This window comes from Rhinolophus ferrumequinum, chromosome X (genome assembly GCF_004115265.2).
Source record: "Rhinolophus ferrumequinum isolate MPI-CBG mRhiFer1 chromosome X, mRhiFer1_v1.p, whole genome shotgun sequence".
NCBI lineage: Eukaryota > Metazoa > Chordata > Mammalia > Chiroptera > Rhinolophidae > Rhinolophus > Rhinolophus ferrumequinum.
The window spans coordinates 58,084,302-58,100,278 of record NC_046284.1 but is presented as its reverse complement, the minus strand read 5'-3'; the positions used below and the strand labels follow the sequence as shown (position 1 = coordinate 58,100,278).

General features: G+C 36.1%; 1 protein-coding gene across 3 annotated transcripts in view; it reads left to right on the top strand.

Annotated features, from left to right (window-relative positions):
* Positions 1-15,977, top strand: part of DIAPH2 (diaphanous related formin 2) — an 843,900-nt gene that overhangs the window by 66,780 nt on the left and 761,143 nt on the right. For 2 of the 3 annotated variants that reach the window (XM_033107889.1, XM_033107870.1), the window contains 2 exons: positions 3,012-3,116; positions 9,056-9,076. In XM_033107889.1, the coding sequence (XP_032963780.1) occupies positions 3,012-3,116; positions 9,056-9,076 (126 nt within the window). The remainder of the gene's footprint in view (positions 1-3,011; positions 3,117-9,055; positions 9,077-15,977) is intronic. The other variant, XM_033107880.1, reaches the window with a different exon arrangement.

Sequence of the window (15,977 nt, the reverse complement as noted above, 5' to 3'; positions counted from 1 at the left end):
AAGTGATTCAAAATTTAGAAAAGTAGAGAAGAAAAAATAATGACACAGCCCTGCCACCTTAACATGCTGTTAGTATTTTGTGGTACATATTTCACATGCAGTTGTCCAAAAATCAAAACAAAACAAAAAAACACTTAGTAAAAATTAAACTGCCCTAAGATGGGATGGACTGCCTGCTGTTAGTGGAAATCGGCACAGAACATAGATGAGTATCTGTGGACTACATTAAAGGTGCTATCCAACCAATGCTACATCTAGCCTATGAGGGAGAAAGAGAGGAGAAAGATGCCTTCTGCCTTCAAGTAAGTCGTTAACAAATATGATATATGAATGAGAAATAAGGAGGTAAGGTAGAAAAGGTAGGGGTAGAAACTGTGCTGGAGATAATAGGACGGGTGGTCCTATATGTATAGGTGAAGTTTTATGGGTATTAACTGAATCATCGTTAGGAGTCACGGCAGTGGGTGCAAATGAGATAGGGCGGGGGCAGGGCTTCTGAGGAAATCCTTAACTGCCAGCGAAAGACCAAGGACCGGAAATCCAGATGAGACAAGAAAACCAGCCAGAACCCACCAAGACCAAGACGGCAAGGAGAGTCACCTCCCAGTAACCTCCAGCCACATTATACAGCCATCGGAATACATCTCCACGATAACTGACACTCCCACGAGCACCACGTGTCTCTGGAGAGGACTAGATGAGGACCAAAAAGGGGTGTATCCCAAGTCTCCGGAAGAGTCCACCCCTTCCAAAAACTAACAATATTCTTCCCCCTTATTTCCATATTTAAAAGCCTAACTTATAAAAACCCCGAGGACTTTTTATAGCCCTGAGGAGGATGGGGCTGTCTCTTGCCTGCCTGCACCCTCTGCTTCTGTCTGTGGAGTGGATTACCTCACAATAAACTTTTTTTTTTTTAGGGTAAAATTTTTATACATGTTATAATAATATGGGAAATACTTGTTACAAATAGTTTTTTTTATGTAGAACATATTCCTGTATGCATATATCATGTCACAATAAACTTCTTTTGTTGCTTTTTCTGGCTCAGGCTTGAATTCTGTCCCACTGGAAGCCAAGAACCCTCTTTCCTGCATCACAAACATACTAGACCATGAGATTCTTGCTGTCATTGACATGAGTATTCAATACATCGATGCAGTTTGATTGCTTTTCGTGGATCCTTTGTTTCCTCCCCACATTATCCCCTCTGAGTCTTCAAAATAATTTTGATATTTTTCTTTGCTCATTAGTTTACTTATTAAAAAAATACTAATGGCCAGAATTACTAAGGGAATAAAGGGATAAAAATATTAATTAAAAAAAATTGAGATACAATTCACATATCACAAAACCTACCCTTTAAAAGCATTCACTGTGTTTTTTCAGTATATTCAAAGAGTTGTGTACCCATCACAACAATCGGTTTTTAGAACCTTTTGATTACCCCAAAAAGAAATACCATACCACATCAGCAGTCACACCCCAATCCATCCATCCCTTCCTCCCTTGCCTCTGGCAACCACTAATCTACTTTCAGTCTCTATAGATTTTCCTATTCTGGACATTTAATATAAATGGAATCATATAATACTTGGTCTCTTGTGACTGGCTTCTTTCACTTAGCATAATGTGATTTCTTGGTTTATCCATGCTATGGTGTATATCAGTACTTCATTCTTCTTTATGGCTGAGTAACTTTCCATTATAAGGACATAATTTTATTTGTTTATCCATTCATCACTTAGACATTTGGATTGTTTCCACTCTTTGATGCTGCTGCTATGAGTATTCAGAGACAATTTTTTGTGTGGATATATGTTTTTATTTTTCTTGGGTATAAGCTGGGTCACGTGGTAACTCTGTCACTTTTTGAGGAGCTGCTAGACTGTTTTCCAAAGTGGTTGCGTGGCAGGGTTCCAATTACTCCACGTCCTCATCGACATTTGTTACTATCGTTTTATCCTAGCCATCCTAGTGGGAGTGAAGTGGTATCTCCTTGTGGTTTTGATTTGCATTTCCCTAATGAATAATGATGTTGAATATCATGTGCTTATTGGCCTTTTGCATATCTTCTTTAGAGACGTGTCTGTTCAGATTCTTTGCCCATTTATAATTGGTTTATTTATCTTTTTATTACTGATTTGTAAGAGTTCTTTATATGTTATGGATACAAGTTTGTTATCAGACATGATTTGTAAACAATTTTCACCCATTGGTTGTCTTTTGGTGTTGCTTTCTGAAGCATAGTCATTTCCAACTTGGTGACCCCTCAAGAGAGTCTTAATGTTTTGCAAGGGTTAATATGAGTTGGAAAATGAAAATAAAAATTGTCTAGTGTTATATGTGTGTGCATCACAACATAAAGGAAGATTCTCAATCAAATTAAAGCCTATTGAACCTCAAAACAATGTGTTCTTGTAAATGAATATTTTTCCCTTCAGTGAGGGATTTTTATTATCCCAGTACAGCTACGATATTTCTCATATTTTGTTTTCTTTGTTCTTTTTTTTTGCTTTTCCGAATCTAGCAACTTCTTATGAATTTTTCTTCAGTGACATTATGGTCATATATTTCCTGTTAATTTGCAAATCATATTTGCTCTTCTAGATAATGATCCTAAGGGAACATATACCAAATAGTAACGTGTGTGTTTGTTATTTATTTATTTTATTTATTTTTGCTATTAGGGTAAATAAATAGAATTTCTATATGATGTATATTTATGCTATAAACTGCCAATTTATTTTGTGGAGTTGTTAAAACAATTTTTTTCTTTCTGCTCATTATTTGACGAGGTAGAGATATGAGCCATGAATATATGGTAAAGTTTTACCAGATTATGATATCGAGAGTGGAAAATAATAGTTAAGGACCCACAAAATGATTATTGTTATTAGTCACAGCATGACTTAATATTTTAAGACAGAGAATATTAATATTTATTAACCACTTTTGAAACTCTTAAGAAGAAATTTGCTAATGCTCACAACACATGTTCTTTCTAACAGGAGGACATGAACCTTAATGAAGAACGAAAAGCTCCTTTACGAAACAAAGATTTTATCACAAAGCGAGAGATGGTTGTCCAGTACATTTCTGCTACAGCCAAATCTGTAAGTATTGAGTCTTTCCTGGCACCAACAGAATGAGCTTAGCATTATCTCCTTGGAAATAAACTCAACTCAGGTTTTCAAGCTCTTGCCTCAGTGTACTCATATAGACTATTCAGAAAAAAATTATACATATATTTTTACACATTTAGTATATATTTCTAAACTTCATAATCAGAGAGACTTCCATTATTATAAACAAGACAGCCTAAAGATAGAAGACTCTGAGTTAATCCAGTGAGTTTTGGGGCGGAGGTTTTGTGCACTTACTAAAAATCGACAACAATTTGCAGGTACGTATTCCACTTAATATACCGTTTGTTCTATGACAATTTTGGATTTTGAGGGAGAAGACACAAATATAGTCTAATGGTAAGCTTTAAGTTTACATTAAAGCTGCATGTCTGGTGTCTGCTTGCATAATATTTTAGCAATATTTTTAATACACATGTTAGATTTTTTCATTATTTTATGTGATGCTAACTATGTAAGCTGCCTTATAATTGTTATTGTACAGCTTAATTTGATATAAAGAAGGTTGCTTAATAGGAACTTTAATAAAATCCGTGAGTCTTAAAAGATTTGAAAGTAGTGTTCATTGAAAAAGACTTGTTATCAGCAGGAATATTTTGCTTTTTTCACATGCTAAGGTGCTTCCACAAATAGTCTCCCTGGTTGTTTTTTTTTTTTTTTTTTTTTTTTTTTGTAAAAAAAAGTATTGTTTTAAATTAGTTTCAGGTGTACAAAACAATGTAATAGACGTTTATACCCCTCTTGAGGTGATAATCCCCCTCCCCCAATCTACTACCCCTCTGACATCGCATATAGCTGTTACAGTTCCATTGACTCTATTCCTTATGCTGTACTCCACATCCTGTGACTATTAAATTATAGTTGACATTCATTATTATTCAGCTTCAGCCTCAGGTGTACACTGCAGTGGTCAGGCACCTACACTGTCCATGCAGTGGTCTCCCTAATAAGACAAGTGTCTATTGGAAACCCGACAAAATCTTTACAATATTATTGATTATATTCCCTAAACTATCTTTTGTATCCCCGTGGCAATCTTGTGGTTACCGATTGTGCTTTCTGATCCTCTCACTTTTTTGAAATGGGGAAATGTGTTGTTTACATTTATGTCAAAAAAGGCGTTTTCACCATCTAGAGTTCTCTTTGTATATATATAAAATCTCTTTGTATATATTAGATATGCGTGTGTATACACACACGCATATACACAATGATGATTTTGTGTGTGGTATGTATATAAAATGTGTGTGCCTACATAAGTAATATATGTATACATACACATTTACATTTCAAACATGCATATTTTAAATTTAAAAAGTTGAGCAGTGAAAAAAAAATAGTTCTTCATTGGAAAAACATATTCTAAAATTATTTGGCTATCCTATTAATGCTATTTCAGTATAGTAATCATAGTGGCAATTCCTGATGCGTTTTGCCCTGAATTCTACGATCATATTGATTCCGTATTGTACTTTAAGCAAGCTAAATGTGAATGCTAAACTATTTAAACATAACGCATTGCAGCTCTGCCAGAGCAGAGCAACAGCATGTTTTTTAATTTGCTTCTGGTATCCAAGGGCAGAAATATGTTTTGAGTGATAAGTGAAATTTGCCATGAGCGTTGTTTTCAATAGAATTAGGTGATGCATAGGGTTTTACTTTGAAATTCTGATGAATCTCTTCTCATTTTTGCACTCAAGTTATTGTTCACAGTGAAATGCTTTAGGAAAATGCAGGGTATACAATTCAGTGTTAGTTTTTCAAATACCTAAAGGCAAATATAGTATTGTATCTATATAACTAAATCTGAGTGCAAAGTACAGATAATAATATATGAATAATCATGTAGCGATTTTAATGAAATGATTTTGGTAGTGTTTTTGGCTCATTTGTTGTTTTTTGTTTGTGTAAGTGGGACTGAATGTAATGGAGATTGTATGAAGCTCTTCTTAACCTTTTGATTTTTATTCTATTGCTATACGCTATATAGAACTTATTTTCATTTTTCTCACATTATTTCCTCTTCAAATGACCCAAAGAAATGCACACTTTAAGTTATATGCTCATTTCTCAGATTAAAATACTAAAATTTGGGTACATGCGGGATGAGCTCTCTTGAATTGCTTTATTCGAAAAATGGAAATTGAATGTTTCTCAAAAAACAGTGAAAATTCTATATTTAAGGTGTTGGCCTCAAAATCAGTACCGTAACTATTTAGTGTATGACCTTTGTTTCATTCAGCATACATATGAGCACCTGACATGTGTACACTACTTTCATTAGAGATCCAAGATTATACATTTTATTTACCGTTTTTTTGCTATGTATAATGTACACTTGAGGGGAAAATAAGGATGTGCGTTATACATGGGTAGTACTAATTCCATATCTATATAAATGTTTTTAATTCTTTCGTTTAAGCGTATGAGTTAAAAGTGTAACTCTAGAAATAATAATGATTTCCGTATGCAAAATAATATCCCAGAATACGATAGTCGGTTTTGTTGAACTTATAATGAACTTGCAACTACGTAGAGTTCTTGGCCTTTATGATGAGTAATATTGTAAATTTGTTACCGGTACATAACATTTCTTGTACTTTGTATCTGTTCTTGTGATTTGTGATTATTTGTTATGTTAAATTTCTTCTACCATAACATGTTAAAAAATAAATGCTAAAATTCCTTCATAATACAAAAAACAAGTACCTAAATGTAAACAAATAAAAATTTGAATTAAAAAATTAAAATGAAAGGGTTTTTTCCCCCGTGAAAGTTTGGGCCAGAAACATAGGTGCCCATTATACATGGCAAAATTCGGTACTAATATTTTTCATGGAGCGAATATTATGATGAAAGAAAGCCTGTTGATAAGCATCTTTTAAAGCTTTCTCACCTTGGGGGAGACATTAATTAGTACTGTGTTTTCTGTTGTTGAAACAGAGAAAACTGCTTATGTTTTCTCACCTCCTTTTGAAGGTGAGAGGGATGCCATTCAGTAACAAATAATCCTCTTTTCTTTTGACCTCTTCATGATTATGACAATAAACTACATAAATTATAACTTAACGTATGGCTGTTTACCTATGTGTAACCAAGGTTTCCATCCTCCTTGTGTATCTTATACATTTTTTGTGCTTTTTCATTATATTGATATACTTATTAAAAATGTTTCATCATTTAAAGTAGGTATGATTGTAACCATTTCTTTATGAAAATGCCTTTTAAGTCGTCAAAACTTTCATCTTGAAGTAAAAACAAAGTGAAGGGCTAGAGTCCCTGGAGGAAAAATGTTTTATAGTCACATGTAAAACATGTGAGAATTGTAGTTAAATTTAAACATTAGTTGTGCATTTCCCCCTTTAGTACCTGTATTAGCCAGTTTGTATGGGATTGAAACACAAAATATGAGCTCAATAAGAAATGTCCATCATTCTCCTGGGTTCCTGGGTAAGGACAGTAAAGCAAGGTGAAACTATGCACAGGTATGTGCTCAAAACCTGTTTCTAAAGCAAAGGGACAGTCTCTTGTTGTGTAATCACCTTTGCTAAAATTAGCATGGAGTCAGAGAATGTAAAGGAAATTAAAAGATAATGAAGAAAACTATTGCTTAGTTTTTCCTTCTTAAAGTCCCACAATAGACAATGTTAAATTGTGTGAATGTTAAAGGAAAAAGTAGCTTGAGTAACTCTGTCAGTGATGAATGAACTTTAAATAAGGGAGTGGAGAAGAACCTCTTCTCTTGCCAAGCTGGGCTTATTCGCCCATTGTAGCAAGCGTGGTTCTGGACCTGACCTAGAGTAGTTGGTACACATCGATCATTTGGCCCCAAATAATCTAGAAGAGTCTATTTGTTTCCAAAACACTAACACATATTTTAAGAAATGGGAAACCAAGCTCTGTGAATATTGCACATACTGTCATACCAATTCATAATCTTGAAAGAGTCACAATATATCACTAATTTAGAGGGCAAATCTTGCATGTTGTATTGGAACAACCTATATAGACCGTTACGAGGAAAAAGCAGTCTCTGACATTCTAACATTAGTTTGGCATGTGCCAATGTCCTCATTAGAATATTAAGAAACTAGTTTATTTCTAACTTAAATCAGAACCTTTGAAGTTGAGATTTTAAAATATGTAAAATTATATTTTTGAAGACACATGAGCCATTGAGTGCTATCATTGATTTAAAAATCTCAGGAAATAATTTAAAATAGTGGTACCAAATACATCTATAGATTATTTTAGATTGACCCATATACTAAATAGTTAAAGTTGCAGTATATCAATGTGTGAGTGTGTATACATGTCTTATGGCTTTGCTTTTGACATTATCAGATAGTTTCTTTCTCAGGTCTTCTTTTCCAGGCATGGTCTGAGTTTGGTGAAACAATTGAACCCAAACATGACCAAACCAGTTTTTCTTAGCTTCCCTCTGCCATTCTAATCCATTTGCTGTATGTGCTTTAGCTAAATGCAGTCATTTTGAAATCCAAATGAATTATTAAATGGGCCAAATTCTGATCATTTCACTGGGTATAGACCTGCTTTAATTGTTAAGACAGACTCACATTCTCTTTTTAGTCTCATGTCTGTGTGCTAAATAAACAAGAGACAAATAAGACCTCTGTCTTTTTGGTGGGAGGAAATAATTTAGGTCAATAACATATCTTTCAATTTAGAAGACTGTTAATGGCACCAAAGAGGCTTTTATTCAACTGGATAATCACTGCCTGTAAATAGTCTGTTGAGTGAATATTTTATGAAAGCTGCTTCTCTATTTGGAGATTCGTGGATTCCTCTGAAATCATTTACTTGGAAACTGTCATCTTTTTGTGTCTTGTGGTATCCTGTTCAACTTAGGATTCTTACTGGGATTTCAGTTACATTTGATTTTTTAAAGTACTAGCTGAAAAACAACACATCTTGATAATAACTGCTAGATTCATGGTTTTAGATTGTGGATTAGCTCTTTTTTGGACATTGCTTGATGTTCAAGTGTAGGAATCCGATAACAATGCTTTGATTTATATTTGGATTTTGGCATAAAATTACGTTTAAGACTGGTTTTACTTATTGCTTTTTAAAGCAAAATTCTGCCACTCAGAAATTCTCTTATCTCTTATCCATTAGGAAAAGCTCAATTGAAATTGCGATTTGGAACTGTTTTCCTCCTTATGAATATCTGCATGTTCAGATATAAAATGCTTCTTTGTCTTCACATTATGTAGAAAACTCAGATCTTATAATAGAATGCTAGGATGACCTAGAAAACTAGAATCATAAGCAATCTATTTTCTTTTTAATTTTCCAGTACAATACAACACGATGTTATAAACCTCAAATTTATAGCAATATAAAATATTCCAGTTTTTAACCTAAAGTTCATTTTTTAACTTAATGCATGACTTTAAATGCAACATTTATATTCTAAAATACCTTATTTCAACCTTAATAGTATACCTGTTGTACTATTAAAGAAAGGAAAAAACGGTATTTGGGAAAAGATCAAGTTTCTATTGATAATTTTTTTGAGGGGCTGTGTGGTCTGCTAAAATATCTGACGCCTAATTAACACTTAATCTTTCATGACTTGATATTTAGATTGCACTATATGACAATTCCAATACAATACATTTAAAAAAAATCCTCAAATAGTAATAATTTTTTATTTGGGAAGCCTTATTCCAAGACTCTATTGAAACGTGGTAGAAATTAATACTGATGTATTTGTTTTAGTCTCTAGATCTAAAGTGTTAAAAGTATATATAGGATTAACTATTTACTAATTTACTAAACACTTCTGTGAAAAGCTTCTAATTACTAATACTGTTGCTGTTTGTTTTTCTTTGTTCTTTTTTTTTTTTACACCATAACCACTCTCCGTTGACCACTGCATGCAGATAGTTGGAAGTAAAGTTACGGTGAGTACAAAAGATGTGTTTTCCCCTTAGATATGAATTTGTGCATTTGGGAATTGAGTGATTTTTGTCTATAGTATTTTCTATGTTTGGTTCTTCTTTTGGTACATATTTTACCAAAGTGGTGAGATGAATATTAAAACCAGATGATAAGAATTTAGCTGTGCGAAGTGGTTTTGAAATGTTTTAGAACTACAACATGCTTTTATATTTTGTCTTTCTAAAAGTTTTACATTTTTTGTTGTTTTTTTTTATTTTGGAATTGTGCCTGTGTCAATCTTTATGATTCTGGTGAAATTGCTTATTTTACCTCAGTTTCTCGGGATGGCAAGGAGAGACTTGGTTTATGCTAACAGGAATTCTTATTAAAATATCTCGTTTTGATTTTAGTCTCACTGTACACATAGGGTAATGAAAACAACCCTGATGTTCAGTCAGGAGGCCTGGGTGCTTGTCTTTGTTGGGTGCTACTGATCGGCTCTGTGACTTTGGGCAAGTGATGTAAGTTCTTTGAGGTTCAGTTATTAAATGGATAAATTGAAGTGATTGACTTACATCATCTTTTAAGACTTTCTGTTGCTGTCTTTGAAAGGTTTTAAATTCAAGGCACTGTATTTCAGTGCCATAATTACATGATACACTACTACATAATACACTGAAATGGCCTGTATTGTACTTAGGAGCTATTTGTAATTACCTTACCTGCATGACTGAGGAGTCTGCATGTAGAGAACAGGACAGGAAACATCTTTAATATCACGAAATACCATGGTATCTAGAATAGTCAATGTATTTTAACATTTGTTTTGCTTTAAAAAATTGATTTCTCCTTTTTTTTTAATCCACGTGGGAGGAAAAAGCCGTCAATCTTTCAGGATAATATAAAAAGCAGCAAATATTTCTTTAGTGCTCATTATGTGCCAAGAACTGTGCTAGGTACACTGATGACTGGAAAATGAGATAAGACCTTATGGTTTCAATAACATGTCAAAATAATCAAACCTTAAATTGTGCATGCTGATTGTAAGTGTACAGCAGTCCTCGAATAACGGTGTTCTGTTCAGCATCCATCTTTCATTGCAACATTGATGGGATGCCCTAGGCAGTTAACTGTTGTTTATATCTATTAGTCTGTGGTAAAACTGGTTTTGTGATATGTCGTTTCCCTTCAAGTCACAGTTTCTAAGACCCTATTGACAACGTTAAGTGAGGACTTACTGTAACTGTAATAGGAATTCATAAGCAGGAGAGAGAAGTAGGGTTAGAGTAATTAGAAAAACTCCAGGCAAAATTTCTGGATTTAAACTGGGCTTTCAGGAATAGTTAGTGATGATGGCTTGGATTTGACTAGGGAGAGGAGACTGCTGAGAAGCTTCCAGATTAGGAAAGTAATATTCAGTGCAAAGATTTGGAGACAGAACCAAGTCCTGTAGGGACGGGGTAGGGAAGAGGGAAGCTAGGGATGAAGTTGAGTTTGCTGGAAAAAGAATATATATTGGAAAGGTAAAAAAAAAAAAAAAAAAAAAAAATCAAGTTGAAAGAGGATCTAGACGTCCAGGCAGAAGATCAGAAATTAGTTTGAGCAAGGAATGATCTGAGGAAAGCAGGATTTAAGAAAAAATAAACGTAATAGTTGTAGGTAGGTTAGATGAGGAGAACGGTTCTCAAACCTGAAAGTGTACCAAAATGCATTTTTGTCCCTTGTGGGGTCGGGGATAGGGCCTAGAAGTCTCCATTTTTAATGAAGCCCTACAACAGATTCTGTTAAGGTAGGCTGAGGAGCAGACTTTGAGAAATACTGGATTAGGATGGAGAGATTTGTTTGTGTGTGTGTGGGGAGGTGGAGGTGTCTACCCAGGAGACTGGTGTGAGGGTCAGTAAGGCCCAGTATTAAACTGGAGGCTAGGTGTGGAAGGGCAGGGTTAGATCACGGAGTTGTGGGCCATGCAGGAATCTTGAGCTTCTATTAATGTTGCCTGGAGCTCGCCTGTATGTCTGGTCTGGGCGCCATAAGCAGTCCAATGCTCTGTGCCAGAAGCCAGTGAAATATTACCATTTTCTCCACGGCTAGTTGCCAACGTGTGTTGATTATGTCTCCTAAAGAACTCTCAACGCCCTCCCCTCATAACCCACTCCGCAGGTCCCTTAGTTCATACTCATCATTGAATATATGTGCGATTGCTGTGGCCTCCCGGGTCGCCTCCTGGCCTTTGCTGTCTCACCTCGCGCATGCGTGTTCTCCGCTGTGGCCAGAGATCACGTGTCTCCCCCTCACAACCTCACATGGCTCCCTGTTGCCCTTTGTGGTCTCAGCCCTGCCTCCTTTTCTAATTTCATCTCCAGCTGCATGCCTTCATGTGCCTGTCCTCGTCCGTACAGGAGCACTTGGCAATCCTTTCACATCCTATTCCTTAACACCTCTAAAGCAGGCATATTCTACGTGTTTGAGCTAGAATGCCCTTTTCTTTTTTAGTGTGCCCAGCAAGCTCCTAAATATCCATCAACATTCAGTTTCATGTCAATCTTAAAAGGAGAGCTTGTCCTAGGTAACTCCTTCCTTCCCATTGCACTGTGTATATAGCTGTGTTATAGTACGTAACATTTTAGTAGGTCATTAATATGTCTTCTTCCCCAATGAACATAGCTCCTGCTCTCAAAATACTACGTCCAATGGGGAAGACAGCTAGGTAAACACAAGAAAGGCAGGGCCTAAAGATGTAATAGAGTAAAAGTTGCCAAATGGCAGGCCAGCAGGCTGTATATGGTTCGTGCACCGTTTCATCTTGTCCGAGTCGTTTGAAAGACAGTAGAATGAGATGGCTCTTATGATGGACCCGCAGTATAAACCATATCATACCCGTGGTCTCACTCACGACCTGCTTCTCATACTGGAGTTTGCAAATCCTGCAGTAAAGAGAGGAAACCGGGAATCAGCTTCTAGAGGAAGTGATGAGGGATTAGACACAGTTTAGGTGGCAGGGGTACCGTGCCTTACAGGCAAAGAGTTTGTTCGTTGTTTTCGAGACGAGAGACCGGAGTGAAAACACAGTATTTGAAAAGCACTGGTGAAAGGTACAGATGGGCTTATTTTTCATGGCCTCATTAATCTTCTAAAGGTGGGAAGTGTTTGTTCATTGATAAAATGGGCAGATGAGAATTTCATAGAAGTTTTCCAGAGAGAAGAAATTCTAGAAGAACAATTTTAAGTATTATGGTTGCCTGGGAACTACATACGTTGGTCAAAAAATGAGTGACGTAGACTAGAAGCCAGATTGAAATTGGAGAGATGAGATATGTAATAAACTAGTCTGCATGACTCTCGTCTATGCGGTACTGATGAGAAGTAGAAGTGGACGCATTTGAGGCCGTGGTGATCTTGAACTACCGTCAGTTTTACTTTTCACTATTACTTTTTATAAATTTTACTTTAAAAATCAGGCTTGAAAACTGTCTGTTAGCTGAGCATAACTACTCTCTCAGCCTCATGCCGTCTTGCTTCTGACTTTGCTCTTCTGATATTTTTTAGCAGAGAATGTTTTTCTTTCTTTGTCAGCATTCTGCCCATCCTCCACAGCTCTTCTGTGAAACCTCTCCGGGTTCCCAGCCCCACTTCTCCCCACCCCTGGTTTCTGTCTAATACTTTATCTGAATTTCGGTAGCACTTTCTTTCTCTCTCTCATGGAATTACTTCCTACTTCAATATTATACTTTCTATTATATATTCCTTAAGGGCTTCTCTTACAGAGATACTCCTATTTTACTTTAGTTTATAGTAATGTATACCTGTGAATAATACTATCACCCTATGGGTCTGTCTGTTTATATCTGTAGTGTAGGCCCTATGAAGGGATGTAAAATTTCGTAGAGGTCGTTTGTTTAGCTGCAAATAGACCTGGGTTCAGATTTCCACTCTGCTACACACCAGTTGTGTGACCTTAAATAATTGACTTGACCTCTCTGAACCTCAGTCTCCCCATATAAAATGAGGATAACAATACCAAATTCAGGATGGTTTTAAAGTTTATTGCTTGTATTTAATATATTTAACATATAAAGAGGCTTGTGGATAGTAGGTCTCAAATACATTGTTCATTAAATGTATTGAATTCTATGAAATACTTGGTATGGAAAACATAAAAGCAGGAAGATTACATGGTAAAATTAGATAAGAGTATGAGCTGCCTCTTTTTTTGCAAAGTATTCAAGACATGTGCTATTTGATAGCATTTATTCTTGGTCAAGAATGGTGGGAAGGCTTCAGCTGAAGGGAAACGAAGAATGCTTCCCCTCTATTGGAAGCAATGTGTTATCTGGTGTAGATTATTGTTGAACTTTGAGGAAAAACAATGTGGTCTCAAGGTAATATTGACAAGATTATTTTAAAGATTTAATAAACTAGTTTAAGAGTTGCTATGGATACCATCTATGAAGGGAAATGCTGATAAAATATCTTCCTGTAGGTATCTTAAAATAGCAAAAGTGAATTTGGGATCGGGTAGAGATATAAAGAACTGAATGACTTTTTGAATGGCTTCTAGATCTAAATCAATGTTGTATAACTTTTTGAATCATTATAAATTGTTTTTTTTTATTAAGTAAAACATTGCATAAAACTGATTTAGAACACAGCTAAAATGATTGATTTCACTGCAAGCCAGGAATAATTTGTCCCCAGGTGGAAAAATCACTATTCTATGGGGGAAAAACGTGTAAGCATCGACATTATTACATATGATAATTGGAAAGTAGAATTATAGTGACCAGACCTTACGATATTAAATATAATTTAATGGCATTAATATTGAGTGCCTGGGGCAGCAGTAGGGTGTTTATGGGTATTTATGGGTTAGTGTTTGTTTTGGCATCAGAAAGACCTGAATTTGAACCTGAGTGAGCACTCAGTCTTTCTCTGTAACCTCGTTAACCTCTCTAGCCAGTTTCATTTCTCTTTCTTTCTTTCTTTCTTTCTTTCTTTCTTTCTTTCTTTCTTTCTTTCTTTCTTTCTTTCTTTCTTTCTTTCTTTCTTTCTTCCTTCCTTCCTTCCTTCCTTCCTTCCTTCCTTCCTTCCTTCCTTCCTTCCTTCCTTCCTTCCTTCTTCTTCTTCTTCTTCTTCTCCTTCTCTCTCTCTCTCTCTCTCTCTCTCTCTCTCTCTCTCTTTCAATTGGGGAATATTGGGGAACAGTGTGTTTCTCGAGGGTCCATCAGCTCCAAGTCGTTGTCCTTCAATCTAGTTGTGGAGGGCGCAGCTCAGCTCCAAGTCCAGTCTCCGTTTTCAATCTTTAGTTGCAGGGGGCGAAGCCCACTGTCCCATGTGGGAATTGAACCTGCAGCCTTGTTGTTGAGAGCTCGCACTCTAACCAACTGAGCCATCTGGCTGCCCCTTCATTGCTTTCTTGAACAAAGTTACTGGTTATCTATTATACACCAGAAAGTGTTTCTAGGTGCTCAAATGATGAACCTTACACATACATTCCTCATGGAGCTTACACCCTAGTTGGGGAGACAGACAATAAGACATATATGAAATATAATGACAGGTAGTGGTAAGTGCAATGAAGGGGAGAAAAAGCAAGATGAGAACTCTGTGAGTGATTAGAGATGTGCTGTTTTACATAGTTGAGCTCTCTGAGCAAATGACATTGGGACAGAGACATGAATGAAATTGGGGATAGCTATGCGAATATCCAAGGAAGAGCTTTACAGGCAGAGAGAACATCGAGTGCCATGGCTTGGAGGCAGGAGTGTGCCTTGAGTATTTGAAGACTAGCAAGGAGGCCGCTGTAGCTGGAGTGGGGTGAACAAGAGGAAGTATTGGGGTATTTAATAACCAATCCTGAGAGGTAGTTAAGATAACTAAAAGCATAGGTTAAACATAGTAGTGGGTTGTCAATTTGGAAAGGTAGGTTAAGGTCATTTTAGAAGGGACATGCTGAGGAGTTGTGAGGAATCCTGGAAGGTTTTGAGCAATGGAATGACAAATTCCTTGCTGTATTGGGGAAGATTAATGGAGCAGTGGAAACTGGAAAGGTTAGAGACTAGGGCAGGGAGATCAAGCTGGGGATTGTTGAAGTAGTTTAAATAATAAGACTCTACTGGAGGGTGGTTAGTAAGAACTAAATGGAGGGTACAGGTGTGTGTGTGTGTGTGTGTGTGTGAGAGAGAGAGAGAGAGAGAGAGAGAGAGAGAGAGAGAGAGAGAGAGAGAGAGAGAGAGAGCGCGATTGAGATTGTGGAAGTAGAATATCTCAGCCTCAGCAAATGATTAAAAAGGGCAGAAAGGAGATGTGTGCATCAATCATGACTGAAATTTCAAGCATGAGTGACTGAAATGATGGTTACTTGAGCATTCATAGAGAAGGCAGGAGGAAGACTAAGTTTGGAGCAGAAGATGATGAGTTCAGGTAGATATGTCAGTCAAGGAGAAATTAGTAAAATCACAAAAACAGGAATAAAGTTATCACCATGCAAGAACATTTCGTTAGCAGTTGGAGCATTAAGCATAGAATTTTATAACTTGATTCTGTTTCAAACTCAGACCTTTACTATTTTAAATAGACTGCACATTGTGGCTGAATATATGTTGTTTATCATTCTAATAATATTTACCTGTTTAGGAGCTGAAGCCTCAATATCTGTACTAGGCAATGAAGGGCATGTGTACTTGTTGACTCAATAGATTCTGATAGAAAAGAGCTAATTATTTTGGTGATGGCTAGTATTGCTTACCAGGTAAGACATTTTACATAAGTTTTACATAATTAAGACCGCACACTTACACCGTTTGCTATATTTCTAAATAATCTGAATCAAAAGCACAATCCCATCATAGGTGAAGGTTAGATACAAATGTATATTTCTTGGCCCTAATTGGGGCATTGGGAATCACGGGCACTGATTGAATATTG